The following is a 15738-nucleotide window of genomic DNA, read 5'->3' on the forward strand; positions in this document are numbered from 1 at the left end:
TTAGCATGAAAACATCCTTCTAGCTGGTTTGTGCAAACATGGTACAAGATGTACGGACTGGCGTCACAGCTGCAGAAAAGCACATCGGAAAAACTTGTCCAGGACTTCAACCTGACAGCAGGTCGAAGTGACAGTGACTGACAGTGCTGTGGGCTCCCCTCACCTTTCACCTTCAGGTGAAATTTAGCCAGTGATGCTCCAGGTGCCACATGAATATCATGAAGCTCATCGAAGATCTGGGGCAATTGCTCCTCCTCAGTGGTAGATTCCTCCTGTTCTCGGCTAAGAAGCAATTAGAAAGAAGAAAGTCAGTAAGCCAGAAAAGAGTTAGGAATCAGAATCACCTATTTTAGGTTAATTCAGTCTGTGGGTTTTGTCACCATGACAACAGATTCAGCACCACATGACATTAAAAGTAATCGACTGATACCATGAAGAAATATCCAAGCTAGACTGAAGGCAGCCAGAGCAAGTTTACACATGATAAATATCCAGCTCTTGCAGTTATTGCATCTTGGCTGGTCTAGCTGTTCCTTTATGACATTAAATTGGCCTGCTAGATATAGCAAAACCAGGCTTGACAATAATATACATATTGATCTTATCAAGTCAGAAGTTAGAAAGAGCTACAGTTCAATATTTTACCTTGAAATATATTCTTTGGCACTGTAGTAAGAAGATGTCTCTGTTGCATCTGCTGCTGTCTCATAGTCAGTGCTGGTCACTGTTAAATGGAAGAGGAAGTCTTTTCTATAATCTGAGCTTTGAAACTATTTTTCTTACTATAATTATAGTTTCCCTACTGATTTGAGTGAGTGGCAGATTTTACACTGCTACTGCAGCAGGAACCCACATGTCCCTGGATTATGGGAAACACCTCTGTTTATTTGATAAGCTTTGCTCTGAGCCTTGCCTTGGAGTTGGCAAAACCCAACTGAACCCAAGAGGTTTGCAAGTGAAACATTTTGTGGGCAATGCATACTTTTTTTTAAAATGTAGATGGTGTTTTTCTTGAAAAAAAAAAAGTATCCATCTCTCAACAGGACCCCTTCCCTTGGTTTTTCTACAGTGACTTTGAGACTTACAATCCACCCGAAGCTCAGCCTTGGTTGAAGCAACTCCCATGTTGTTTTCAGCGAGGCAACGGTAAACACCCATGTCAGTGGGGACCACAGCTGTGATGATCAGCTGATGGCATCCTTCCTGGTCCTCATTGATCATGTAATGATCGTTTTCTTCAATAGCTTTCCCATCCTTGAACCAGCGAACCGTGGGGAGCGGTTTGCCAACGACAATGCAGTCAAAGCTGACTGGATATCCATCTTGTACCTCTTGGTTTTGGAGCTCAGTCATGAACATGGGAGCTAAAGTCCGGGTAGTTAGGAGAGAAGAAAGGAAAAACTTGGTTGTGTTAAAAGATGTATTTTAGGAGCACTGCTGCCCAGTGCCTGAAGACTTCTGATTTCTGTTTTTTTTAATTGCAGAATGATCTCTTTTCTCTATGACAACAGTCAAGAAGAAACTCCCTGACAAACACTATGAAGATATTCCAGAACATCATAAGCATCGCAGTACCAGAGCTGCAAACTACACCTTGCCTCTGTTCCTCTCCTTGCTGAAATGTCTTGTCTCCCTCAGGACTGTTCTGAAAACAGATTCATTTATTTAAGTATTATAATAATCATAGCGTTTATGGCCATATTATTGTAGTAGGGGACACTTCTATTGTGAAAAGCAGCTTTGTAGATAAGTCAATACTTTGCAACCCCCTCCTTCATCACTAAGCTCCCTCCTCTCCCTCGAAATGAAAAAGAATAAACAATTCATTGGTTTTTCCAAAAGTGCAAATTTTCCAGAAAATTATCTGCACCAAATGAAAAACAAAGGCTTTTTGGAAGTTATTCATGAGTGAATAGATAACATGATGACCTGCTCCAGCTGCCTTTTCCAAAGAATAAACAGGTTTGCTTCACCTACCTGTATCAGAAGTCAGCAAAGGTGGTGGAGGTCTCACTACTGGTGGTGCAAACTTCCCATGGGTGGGTGGTGTTGCTTTCCCAATACGCAATTCAATTTTTTTAGGGCCTTGTTCCAAAATGTCAATCTCCACGGGAATTCCCAGAGCACCAAACATCTCTCTGAATCGAGTGGCAGCAGTTTTTGCCTCGGACAAGATTTCAAACTTGATGTAGATGTACTGGTCATCCTCACGATACGTCTGATGGTCGACCACCTCTATGTCCCCTTCATCTGCACTGACAAAAAGCTCTTCCTCCACATCAGATATCTCTGTTGAGATCTTGGCCTTGAAGAGTCTATGAAGTCTCCTTCCTGCTTTACGGAAAGCATCATCCAGCTCACTGCCGGACGAGCTCTCTGTCTCACTGTCAGTGCTCTGTTTAACCTGCTTCTCCTTCTGAAGAACTTGAGGTTCCTGAGCGCCAATAACCACCTTAGCACTGTGTGAAACCTTGCCAAATTTATTGGATGCCTCACAGGTGTATTTACCTGCATCTTTGCTGTCCAGGCCAGTGATAATCAAAGAGCAGGTCCCATCACTGTAATTGTCTATGTGATAGTAGCGACCGTCTGAAAGCTCTTCCCCGTCTTTCAGCCAACGGACTTTCATGTCAGTTTTGCTGTGGGCCACACACTCAAGGTGGAGAGTGCTTCCAGGCTCACCAGAGAAATCTTTGAAGGTCTCAGTAAACACTGGGCACTCTTGTTGCTTGATCTCTTTCCTGACCTTGTAGCCTTTGAAAGCAGCTTGGATCTTCACAGCGGCCTTGTTCATGGAAGGGTCATCTAAATCTGGTACTTCTGGTTCAGCTGGCTTAGCAGCTGGGGCAGCCACGACAGTCTCCACGCTGGATTTCTCCCACTGTTTCCATAATTTGCCTGTGGGAATGGATTGAACCTTGCTAGTCACGCTGACGCTTGCCTTCCCAGCTTTCTTGAGGTAGTTTACTAGCGAAGGAGTCCCAGCTCTAGATTCATCATCTGAGCTTGTGAAAGAGAAATCTGCTTCTCCTGTCCTAGCCAGCTCATCACATGTGGAGTACTCCTCCGAGTAATAGTGAGACATCTCCGCTTCCTCCTTCTTCAACTTCTGAAGCTTCTCATCCTCTTCAGGCACCTCGCTGATGGAATCCAAGGTGGGCTCCCGGCTCATCCGGCGTTTCTTGGCCAGGGCTTCCCAAAGGAGGTGAAGATCTCCCTCCTGAGCAGCCTCAGGGGGCAAGCTGGGCTGGACATGGCCATCCACAAGCTCTTCTGTTTGGCTTGCAGAGGGTGCTTCCTGGGCAATCTCTTTTAGCATTGTCACTGTGGGAACTGAGAAGAATTAAATTGATGTTAAAAGACAATGTCTGTAAGCTTTGAGAAAGCACATGGAAATGTTACTCTAAAGTCTGGGCAGAAGAGTATCAGTGGCATTTAACTAAGCATTCTGTTGAGAGCAAAATATGAATTTAATATAACTGGACGTGGTCCTGGGCAACTTGTTCTAGGTGACCCTGCTTTATGCGAGGGGTGGACTACACTGTCTTCAGAAGTCCTTTCCAACCTCAGCTATTCTGTGATGCTATGCAGGCACTTAAAACATGGCCAAACAACAATTTTTTTATCCTTCACACACTTGAACCCAATAAATAAATGTCTGCCCTTTTTAAATGTTGCAGTTGATGAATATCTAGTTAAGACTGTCAGTGGAACCTGGTCATCCTATGCTCATCCATCATGCTCATCCTATTTTACAGCTAGACAGGGCTTCACTGACTGTCTTGAATAGACCTCCACTGGCTACAATAGGAGCTGAGACTCGCACCTCACGTGGAGGTACCTACCTGTTTAGATTTGTCTAAGTCTGAAGGTTGTGACTCACCCTCTGGGACACATTGATCTGCCTCTGCATAGTGCCCAGTGCCTTTTGAGATGCTCCAGCCTGTCTGGGACATCTACATGTGGCTCTCAGATACAACACAGGACCTATGAGTGCTCTGGGTCCCTTTGGAGAAGGAGATGGAGGCCAGGGGTGATATCCTGAAGTGCCTCAATGGCACTACAAGCCTGTGTGTGGGCCACTGAATCCCACCTATAGGGGACAATTCAGCTTCCTAAACACTATGACCCAAAGCCATTTGGGATGTCTAGGACAGGGGACTGGCAGATACTATGCAGAACACATGAAAGAGTCTTCACTTTCTGAAATGGTAGCTGAAGGCCAGGGAGGATACCCTAAGACATCTCAAAAGGTACCAGAAACCCATGTAAGGCAACTGTATCCCACCTTAAATATTGGACTCAGGAAAATCTTATCGGAGCAGCTCAAAGCTGTTAGGGATTCAGAAACATACTGGGCAATACCAAACAGGAAGATAACAATTCTTTGTGGATTTTAGACACAGCTTGTAAAAGAAAATGAATTCCAATCCACGCTGTGGATCTGCCCCTGGATGTCCATAAGCAGAACTGATTTAACATCACAGGAATGCACTCTCTGTACCTTCAAGACACAAGCTGGCAACGGATTTGACTTCTGGAGAAACCATGCAGGTGTATGTGTCCTGATCTTCAGGTTTAAATGCATGGATAATGAGTATCTGCTTTTTTCCATCAGAGAGGATCTCGTATCTCCCTCCAGCTTGTATTTGTTCTTTTCCTTTGAACCATGTCACTCTCTTTTCAGTTTCACTTGATAATTGGCACTCCAAGCGAGCCACCTCCCCTTCTGAGACTGATCCTCCCACCAAAGGATGGGTGACTGTAACTGGAGGCTCTGTAATTACAAGAAAGTGAATTAACACAAAGAACATATTGTAATCTGGCTTTAAGGCACTCCAGATCACTCTGTAAATTATCCAAGCAGCCCATCCTTCATTTATAGATTCTTTGGCTGTTGTAGACAACCAAAGAAAAAAAGAAGTCACGGGAAGCATCCAAACTTTATACTTCCAAAGATAACACCAAAATAACTGTACAAGCTCTCCCAGAGGTTAAACCAGCTCCATTTAAATATATACATGCAAAAGTGGTTGCATTTTTCACATTCCTCTGTTTATTTGCTGATCTTCATTTACCCATCACCAGCATTCAAAGAGTCCTACAGATTCTAGCAGATCTTAATGTTTAGAAGGAAGAAGTTCTGAAGTAAGACAAGAAAGAAACAATAAAAAGAATATAAAAGAAAAGAGATTATTAAAAGTGGCATTCATCCCAGTCTTGAAAGTAAAAAATGTATTATATATTTATGCTAGTTTAGGAAGAGTTTAAAAATTCTCAGAAAGCATAAAGAATTTTAAAATAAAAATTCTCTGTATCTTCTTCACTTTGGAATGAGGCCTGACAATGGCATGCTGTTCATATGACAGCGATACTCAAAATGAAGTCAAGACAAACACGGTAAATGTGGAGAGGTTGACTGGGTTGTAAAGCACACAACTGAGTTCCCAAAAGCAGCACACTCCTGACTGTGATCTGCCCCTCTGCACATTTCATCAGGGTGAGGCGACTGCTGCCCAAAACACCTTGGGTTTGTGTAGACAAAATCAACATATGCAGAGTTATCAGCATTCAGCTGACACACTGGCAGTTGTTATGTTGCAAAAAGAGGATCTATTTTTATTATTATTCTCACTTCGAGGAATTTGTTGGGCACTCAGATATCACAGAAAGAGTTGCAAGAAAAGAAAGATTGAGGGAGTGGCTTTCCATCCCACTGTAGCTTCCAAAGTTTCACCAACAAACTTCACAGCAAAGGTACTGTGTCCTCCAGCATTTCTTTGTGGGGGTTATTGAAAAAGATATGCAAATTATATGAGAGAGGAAGATGGGTGAAGAAGACAACACTGCCCACCCACTGCATTGGTACCACGGTCTTGGTTACCCCAAATGCATTCCAACATGCGCCTTTTGACTCATTCCATCCTAACTCCGTCAGAAAAGAAACTCATGGTGACCAGACAACACATGGATGCAGTGCAGGCTGCAAGACAGCTTGATGCGGTTTGGAGAAAAAAGTGTTGAGTACTAACAACGCAGCAGGTTTTGTTTGTGGCAGCCCAGAACAATTTTTCCAAGCTCTTTCTCCTCTATTGCGTTGGCAGCAAAGCACTGAAAGACGTTGCAGAGTGAAGTCTTCCAGGAGATGCCTGGAACGGGTGAAGCAGGCATGCCATGCGAAACACAAGGTCTACAGCAGCTTGCAGTCGTCCATGGGAGCATCTCTCCATTCTCACCTAGCCGCACCATCTGAGGGAAGTGCACCGGCTCACTCGCCCCAACTTTGTTTATAGCCGAGACACGGAATCTGTAGGGTTCACCCGGGGTGAGATCGTCCACCACAAACTCCGTGTTTTGAATAATGGCCTTGCTGCAGGACTGCCAGCCAATACCTGGGATTTTCCTCTCCACGTTGTAGCCTAGGATGTCACAACCACCGTCGCTCAACGGCTTGTACCAAGACAGAGTTACAGAGTGACTGTTCTTACTTAAAACTTCTGGTTCTTCAGGTGGATCGGGGTGGGCTGAAGGCACAACAGAGGTCCCGTGATGTACATGAGCAATAATCCTTTATACTAAAACAACCAAGAGCCTTCTACAACCAATAAGAAGGAAGTGCAACAGATTCAGTATTTGTCTTACTGTAAAGTTGTGTGGATACATGCCCATGACTGTGAGACATCCATGGGCACCATTGAGTTTTCCTTTGTCTGCCTTGATCTACACTGCTAATGACAAACATTCATTTTCCAACCGTCATCTCTCATACCTAATATCACATATTGTTGTGATTTTTTTTTCATGCTGCTTTGTCCCACCCAGCTCAAAATAAAGATGACCCTATGCTGTCCATATTATCAAGGAACTTAGCTGAAAACTTCAAGTACATTTGGGCCTTGATCGTATTTATTTCAGGTCTGGCCTTAATGGAAATCAAGTTATCATTGGACTACAGTGTAACTCTAGTAATTCAATCCAGATTGGCTGCTGACAATCATACTCAGTACATTGGAAAATGTTCCTCACTTAATTTACACTTTGGCTTAGAAGACAGAGATGATTCTTTTAGTCTTCAAGTTCAAGGCATTTACCAAGTAAATGTACCAATCCAACAAATTAAAGGCAAATAAGGTCAACAGCCAGTTCTTTAATTCTGGACACCACAAACATAACATAAAAGCTTCTTGTCTCTATTTTCAGCCAAATTTCACACAGAAAACCTGTCAATGGGAGGAGTCAATGAGGATAGTATTTTGCAGTTCCTAAAATGCAGATGCCAAAATAAGAAGTTGTTTTAAATCCATCAACAACCAGTTTTTTTTGTGGAAATGACTGGAATATATCAGAAATCTCTCAACTCTCAGAAATCATTAGACAGACTACCTGTAATAATTTAAAGAATGGATGGTCAATCAATGGCTCTTGAACATCTCAATTACAGTGTACAGCTAAAACACATTGCAATTATCTCATAACCATCACTGGGGTTGTGCTGCCGTGACCACTGCTGGGTGACCCACCTATCCCAGGGTGGGAAGAAGCCAGACCTTGGGTGCTGGAATGGACATTGATGAATCATTGGTCTAACCTGCCCCACGAGGGAATTAGGGAACTATCATCTTTTCTACTTGTGAAGTACTCCAAGAGCTATTAACTCTTGTATCTCTGAAGTACAAGGTGTGTGTTTCATGGATGTCATCCACATGAAGATTTTAATATGCAACTCATTAATCTGGAAAACTGGTTGCCCTGCACTTGAGTAGATCAGCAGTTTTCAAAGGGTTCTCTGCTGCCCTGCGTAATTTTTCCATATGCACTCTAGTTCAGCTCCCTCCCATATCCACATTTGCTGAGGGTGATGTTGAACTCTGAGTAAACTGATTTCCATTGAACTCTGTGTTACGTTTTACAAAAGACTGCAGCTAAAGAAAGCTGGTGAATATCTCTACCATAGCCTGATAGAATTTTCTTCTGATGACATGGGCTATTTCTGGTCAAAGAACAAGTTGTCCAGTAGCATCTCCTCAGACTAAGAAGACTATCTTGGGACATGCAAGGCAGAGAGAAAAGAAGCAGCACAAAGATTAGAAAAGTCAATGTTGTAGCTCAATACCAAATTCTGAGATTTCAAGTGCCACTGGGCTAGAATGACAGACACTTACCTATCACAGATAACTTGGCTGATGCAATTGCTTCCCTGGAAGCAAAGGTCACCTCTCCAGAATGATGCGGTTGGGCTTTTTTCAGAATAAGTTTGTATTTGTTTCCATCTGCTTGTACTTCCCAGTCCTCATCCGACTGGATCTCTATGTCATTACTATACCAGGCAACTTCACTAATTGGCACAGCTTCACTTAGAACGCAGCTAAATGTAGCTTTCTCCCCCGGAGAGACTTCAACATCTGTGAGGGGCTGCAAGATCTGTAGGCGCCACCCTATAGGTAAAAATAGGTAACCAAACCCCTCAGCTACAGAAACAAATACAGGCAAGAGAGATTTTGTGAATATTTATGTTGAAGCTCTGGACAGTTAGGCCTTGGATACCAAGCAGGTCATTAAAAACGAGGTTATGTATGTTACTAGAACAGAAGGTATTATTGGGGATTGAAACTTTCCAAAACTTTCAGGAGCAAAACCGAACCTAGCAATGTCTTTCTTTCCCAAGTAGCAGAACCACAATGGAGATACCATGCTATGACTGAGGATGGCTGTTCTTGTACTCTGTAAGGGGCTCTGATCCCCACAGGGGTCTCCAGTAATAGAGTAAAATACAAGAATACAGAGATAACGTTCATAGAATCATAGAATGGTTTGGGTTGGAAGGGACTTTGAAGATCATCTAGTTCCAACACCCCTGCCACGGGCAGGGACACCTTCCACTAGATTGGGTTGCTCAAAGCCCCATCCAACCTGGCCTTGAACACTTCCAGGGATGGGGCAGCCACAGCTTCTCTGGGCAACCTGTTCCAGTGCCTCACCACCCTCATAGGGAAGAACTTCTTCCTTACATCTAATCTAAATCTACCCTCTTTCCATTTAGAACCGTTACCCCTTGTCCTATCACTACATGCCCTTCTAAAAAGTCCCTCTCTGGCTTTCTTGTAGTCCCCCTTTAGGTACTGGCAGGCTGCTCTAAGGTCTCCCCAGAGCCTTGTTTTCCTCAGGCTGAACAACCCCAACAGTCTCAGCCTGTCTTCACAGGAGAGGTGCTCCAGCCCTCTGATCATCCTCTGGACTTGCTCCACAGTCCATGTCCTTCTTATGTTGGGGGCTCCACGGCTGAACGCAGTACTGCAGGTGGGGTCTCATGAGAGCGGAGTAGAGGGAGAGAATCCCCTCCCTCGACCTGCTGGCCACGCTGCTTTTGATGCAGCCCAGGTTACGGTTGGCTGTCTGGGCTGCAAGCACACATTGCTGGGTCATGTTGAGTTTCTTATCAACCAACACCCCCAAGCCCTTCTCTGCAGGGCTGGTCTCAATCCACTCATTGCCCAGCCTGTGTTTGTGCTTGGGAGTGTCCTGACCCACGTGCAGCACCTTGCACTTGGCCTTGTTGAACTTTGCACAGGCCCACCTCTCAAGCCTGTCCAGGTCCCTCTGGATGGCATCCCATCCCTCAGGTGTGTCAGCTGCACCACTCAGCTTGGTTTCCTCTGCAAACTTGCTGAGGGTGCACTCAATTGCACTGTCCATGTCACTGACAAAGATGCCAAACAGCGCCAGTCCCAATACCGACCCCTGAGGAATGCCACTGTCACTGCTCTCCACTCGGACATCAAGCCTTTTCCTGTAACTCTTTGAGTACAACCATCCAGCCAATTCCTTATACACCGAGTGGCCCATCCATCAATCGCATGTCTCTCCAATTTAGAGATAAGGATGTCATGAAAGACTGTGTCAAATGCTTTGTACGAGTCCAGGCAGATGACATCAGTTGCTCTACCTGAACTTGTGCAAAGCATTTGACGCTGTCCTGCATGACATATTGCTGCTGATATAATTCTCTTCTCTAGAGCCTCGAAGCACCTGTAAACACAACCCAATTCATCAGAATAATGACAACTGTAAGACAGGAATTTGCTGCTAACTCGTTGCCAACTGATGCTGCTTATATCCATGTCATGGCATACAGAACAAGAAAAAAAAGGAAATTGTAAAACAGTTGTGTGGGAAGAAGATTTAGGTAAAACAAAAGCAACAAATGCAACTTTTCCTCTCTCCTACTCATCATATTTTCCTGGTTCATTTTCCCTTTCCAACCCATGCCCTTTCCAAGACTCCCCATGCACGAGTGCTTCAGTTACCTTTCACCGTCAGGAAGGCTGAGGTCATCGCATCGCTGCACGTAAAAGTCACCCTGCAGCTGTCCTGGGGAGTTAGGTTCTTCAGCAGCAGAAGATGCCTGCGCCCATTTTCAAAGTAAACCATCTCAGTGTTTTCTGTAGTTTTGGCAGGCTCGTCGTCAATCAGCCAGTTGTAGTTGTAGCACTCAGGCTTGGAAAGATAGCATTCAAAGAGGGCTTCCCCTCCTTCCACGGCTTCCACATTCTCCAAGCCCTGGACAATGCTGTTCTTGGCTAGCAAAGAAGGACAACGAACAGTATTCATTGTTTGGCCATGCATATCTGAATATTAACAAGCCTCGGAGCACTGGATGATTCCCACTGCTGGAAAGCTGATGGAATGGATGTGGATGGGATAAACTGTGCTTGTAGGTTTAGTTGTTGATTTCAACCACGCTCTAACACAATACTATATTTAAAAACACTCTAAGTAGTGAGATTAAAAATAATGATAAACCTCTAGGACCTCTAGCATTTCATCTAGATTTCCTCCAGAAACCTGACTTCCATTTTTACAAATAAAGAAAAAAAATGTTGGTGTTTATATGAATCAGGCCAATAGTTGATAGGAAGGGATAGCTCAGGAAGATTAATTATAATCAAATTTCTTCTGTCTCATAGCAGGAAACATTTCCCACAGATCTCCCAGGCAGTGCAATTATCCTCATAACTGGGGAGATGTGAATCCACTGACAGCTCGTGATAAAAATCTTACTACCTTTCATGCAAAGCAAATATGAGAGAGTATTATAGCTGGCAAAGCTATAGTGACTGTCATCTGAGTTTAAAAGTCTGCCTCTAGGAAACACACAAAAAGTTAAAATCTGTAGTAACAGTATTTTGAATAGTAAATTTCTGAATTATTACAAAAGCTCTGTGATAATGTATTAGGTTTATTTTCTCATACGAGTGTGGTGAATTATGTGGTCAGAAACATGCACATATCTACACACTCCATTTGCCCACAGAGTCATGCATCAGTGGGCATTTATATATAAGCAATTAGCCTGATGCAAAATTAAATGTGGGCCGGTGCATGTGAATATAGTTTGTGTTAGACCAGCTACATGGACAAATTACATGCAGAACAGTGGGAACACATGGCTGAGTAAATACAGTTTACACAAATACCATAAAATGCTCAGCATCATCTATAATATAAACCAATGCCCTGAAATATTCCTGTTTAGATCTCTATAACCATTATCTGGAACTGTTCTAAGCACACACACACACAAAAAAAAAAAAGCTGAACAATTTATTTAATAACAACAACAAAAAAAAGAAAGCATGATTTACTAAAAAATTTCTGTATTTTATAATATTCATGCTTATGGAGAACAATGAGGCGTTTGTAAATCCTTGGAAAATGTATAATTGTGTTAGAACAAATCTGAGCTGTTTATTTGTGCAATTCTGGAGCGTTGGTTTCCCTAACTGTGAAAAGCAGCCAATTGCAAATCCTACCTCCTCTGGGATGCTTTTAGATTATATTAATTATCACTTTTTTAAATCCCTAAAATGGAAGGTGCTTATCAGCGTAGAAAATATTATAATAAATAATACTCTGCTCTTCTGTACTCACAACTCCGGTTAAGGAAGACTGCATAATTGCCTAACAAAAGACAAATATTCAGAGAGCAAATCAGAACCATTGCTCTTGCTGATCACACTAATTCACCTGGTAACCAAAACCAGTAATTCTGTACACAGCAGAAAAAAAATAGGAAACATCAATATAAAATTCTAAACCTATTGCTAATATTTTTATTTACTGTTTCTCAGGGCCCTCACAAATGCTGATACCAAGTGAGAAGGTAATTCCTGAGTGATCAGTGTTTGAAATAAGTAAAATACCAAGCTACCTTAGTTTAGCTGAAAATAAAATGGAATTCTGCACTATCCATTAGCTACTGGTTTTAAGGCACACTGTGCGTAAAAAACACTCTGTAACAGCAAAAAGTACTCTTATTATTCCTTTGGACCAACACTACATCTGTGATTTTACTATAATTCAGCAGGACACATCCCATTGCACCTATGTTCCAGTTCATTCTAGAAGAGGTATGATGTGTAAGTGGTGTAATAAGTGAGCATTGATTAGAACTAAGCTCCAGTGAAATGCTGCGGTTTCATATTCAATTCCCATTAACTCCCAACTATTTTTATCATCGTTATCAGTACTGGAGTGAACACCAAAGAGTGGGTATATGATATGTCACTTATTGAGGTGCTGCCATGATTTTTCCACCTCTTTTATTTGAACCCATGATAGTCTTCCTCTTTGGCTGGAAGACCTCACCTTGAACATCAAGTGCAGCCATCACTTTAGTGCCTTCAGCTTCACAAGAATAGATGCCAGTGTCTTCTGGTACCGTAGGTTTAATTTTTAGTATGCTTACATTCCAGTCCTGATCGATAATCACTCGCTGCCCATCTGCATGTATTTCCTGATCATTTTTCTTCCATATGGCGTGTACTGGCCTAGAATATTGGCATATGAACTCTGCTGTGCCATCTTCATCAACAGTTATATCCTGCATGGGACTGACCACTTCAATGGTTGGATCTGTTAACCAACACGTCAGGAAGGACATGCATTAGTGGATCCTCATGGAAATTGCAACTTAGAGATTTTTGACAAGCACAGAGCCTGCGGGGAGCAAGCAGAGTGACAGTGCAAGCGGCAAGCTGACTGGGCACACCAGGGATTAGCGGTTTAGTCTGTGCTGGTGTCAGCATCAAGCAGGATTGAAGCAAAACTGGTACATTAGAATATAACTATCACACTGGAAAATGGGCCACCAGCAATTAAGGCTTGTGCTTTAACAGTCCTGACTATGAACTTCTGTGCAGAACATCTGCTGGGATTCCCTCCAGGCTTAGTTTTCCTCCCAGCATTGCTGAGACCCTCTAGACTAGGAAGCACTGGATGTGAAACACTTCTGCGTCCCAGAATGTGGCAGGAGCGCAGGTCTGAGATGGAGGAGTGCAACGGGTGGGCTGCCGTGAGTGGTTCCCTCTAACGCTCAACCTCACATAAGCAATAGGAAAACGCCAAAAACTCTACTCGAGGCTCCTTGTATGAGCAAACTGCAACCATTCATTGGAAAGAAATGAAATACTAGAATGCAAATACTCATTCCTGTCCTGTGGTGGCGATGGCTATGTGTGAGGAGTCATTGGCAGCGCAAGGAGCAAAGCTCCAGGAAAACTGTAACAAAAAAGGGCCCTTCACAGGACACAGGTACTTGTTGTTTTGCTTAACCATGTGTTCCTCTGCAGCAGAGACATAGTTCGGGGAAAAATAACATGGTTTCCTTTACAGTAGATGATCTAAAGATGCAGTATGAACCATTGCAATTTCAGATTGAGAGCCCATAAGATGCTGGGAGCAGCTGGATACACAGCTCCTCCAAAGAAGGTGAGATCCATGAGGCTGCTTTGCATCCAGTCTTTCTTTTAAAATACTAGTTCTGCTTCTCAGGAGGCAGCTGTAGAGCACAGTAGATATATCTAACCTCAAAATATTGTGAGCTTCCAAAGCAGCCAAGGAGTGCCTCCTGAGACAGCAAATTGGACCCACTTCGTACAAGTGCAAAATATATGCTGAAAAGAAAAATCTCAATGAGGTCTGAAAATGGAAGTCTCTCTGCAACATCCCTCTCAGCAGAACTGTCAACTCCCCCCCAAATTGATATGGCTACAATGGGACATAGAAAGATAACAAAGCAAGCTGATATACATCCTTATCTTTCAAATAGTTGTTCTGATCACAAGCCAGCTAGAATAAACTACACTGGACCTCTGTCTGGAATGCTCCTCTTGAAACCGGTGCATCAGGTTGAGGATTTGGGATGCTACTGGCAGACCTTGGGAAGCAAAGATAGTTTTGCAAATGTCTTTTGGAAAGTTGTTGCAAGGCTTGATCCTGCTGCCTAAGGCTCCCTCGACCACTCCGTGTGTCTGCATGTGTTTATGGAGAGAAGGCATCAATGGCAGATCATGGAGATGTTTTGGTTACACCAGGCCTGAAGAAGCAAGAAGGTATCTGTGCAGATGGGGAGTACACTGCCGTCCCTTTCCATAAGATCCAAACATGTGCTCCTCACAGAAAACATCACCTGTGGTCTTGGAGAAGGAAGGTGTCCTGGTTCCACTGCCTCGTTGCTCCTTGCCACTGCTCTCCTAAGACCTCGGTGGCCCTATTCACCCATGCAGAAGGGCAGAAAGCTCCTTGGGATTTCGGAGCCAATGTGTACCCTCACGCTGACCAAGGGGGACAGAAAGCGGCAGCAGCTCCTTCAACATTTTCCATCTCCCCCCTGCCCGTATGTGAAGATGCCGTCATACTGGGCCACTGACTGAGTGTAGTTGTAGGGCAATGATATTGTGAAGGCCCAACAAGAAAAGCTGTCGTGAGATCTCACTTATTACAGAATGTATCCAGTTACAAGCACGCCTTACACCAGGAGAATGGGGCACACGGAACAGAGAGAAACAACTTGTTCCTTGATGAAGAACAAGCCATGGATAGCTAGATAGACTGAAATACACCTAGTTTGAAGAGAGGTCTATTTTTAAATTTCTGGACAAAATAAAGTGCATGAAATTGGCTGTTCATAGAAGCACAGTTAGAATTTCACTAGTGTTTTACTTTCCTATTCAATTGAGTCTTACTGGGAACGGTGTAACTAGGGTGTTTTTTAAATATCTTTCTCATCCTAATCCAATTATAGTCATACACTACTGTGGTTCAGGTTCACATTAAAGAAATCTTGTCTTAATAGTAGCACAAAATACGCAGATACGTATGTGTACTAGCATGAGCTGTGGGGTTGGACTAGATGATCTCCGGAGGTCCCTTCTAACATCAGCAATGCTGTGATTCTGTGAAATGAAAACTCCTCAGGAGCCCTTTATTTGACTGAGTAGAATACCTAACGATGCATTTATTTTTAGTTTACGTTTTAGGCCCACTGGAGTTCTTTGCCTAGAGAGCTCAGAACCAGGTTCTATCTCTGAAAATATGAAACTCAAAATTGATACAAATGGACATGTGATTTGGGGGGTTTGCACACTCTGTTGTTGCTGCATCATTCTGATATTAGGAAGAAGTGATTTGGCATTTTATCTTTGCAGAGAGTTAAATTTTCTGAATGTACAAGGGACGCATTATACAGAGAAGGAGACATCAACCACTGACTACAATTCCATATCGTGGATCATTCCTGTTATGGTAGACAGTTATTGCATGAGGGTAGATTTTAATAAAGAACACTTAACCCTTTATATCTCCATATATACAAATCCCTTTTCCAAGCAAGGAATAAGTGTTACTTTTGTCTGAAAAATAACAACTTTTCCCAATGGCTATAAAAGGGCTGGATGTGAA

The 15738-nt window shown here is 43.1% G+C and overlaps 1 protein-coding gene across 27 annotated transcripts in view; it reads right to left on the bottom strand.

Moving 5' to 3' along the window:
* OBSCN (obscurin, cytoskeletal calmodulin and titin-interacting RhoGEF) overlaps positions 1-15738 on the bottom strand; it is a 194343-nt gene that overhangs the window by 65929 nt on the left and 112676 nt on the right. For 24 of the 27 annotated variants that reach the window (XM_030007899.1, XM_030007913.1, XM_030007905.1 and 21 more), the window contains 9 exons: positions 12646-12912; positions 10305-10577; positions 8163-8435; positions 6237-6524; positions 4505-4777; positions 1978-3333; positions 1086-1364; positions 646-724; positions 164-282 (listed from right to left, as the gene is read on the bottom strand). In XM_030007899.1, the coding sequence (XP_029863759.1) occupies positions 164-282; positions 646-724; positions 1086-1364; positions 1978-3333; positions 4505-4777; positions 6237-6524; positions 8163-8435; positions 10305-10577; positions 12646-12912 (3207 nt within the window). The remainder of the gene's footprint in view (positions 1-163; positions 283-645; positions 725-1085; positions 1365-1977; positions 3334-4504; positions 4778-6236; positions 6525-8162; positions 8436-10304; positions 10578-12645; positions 12913-15738) is intronic. The other 3 variants (XM_030007903.1, XM_030007901.1, XM_030007912.1) reach the window with 3 other exon arrangements.

Source organism: Aquila chrysaetos, chromosome 3 (genome assembly GCF_900496995.4).
Source record: "Aquila chrysaetos chrysaetos chromosome 3, bAquChr1.4, whole genome shotgun sequence".
In the NCBI taxonomy this organism is placed as follows: domain Eukaryota; kingdom Metazoa; phylum Chordata; class Aves; order Accipitriformes; family Accipitridae; genus Aquila; species Aquila chrysaetos.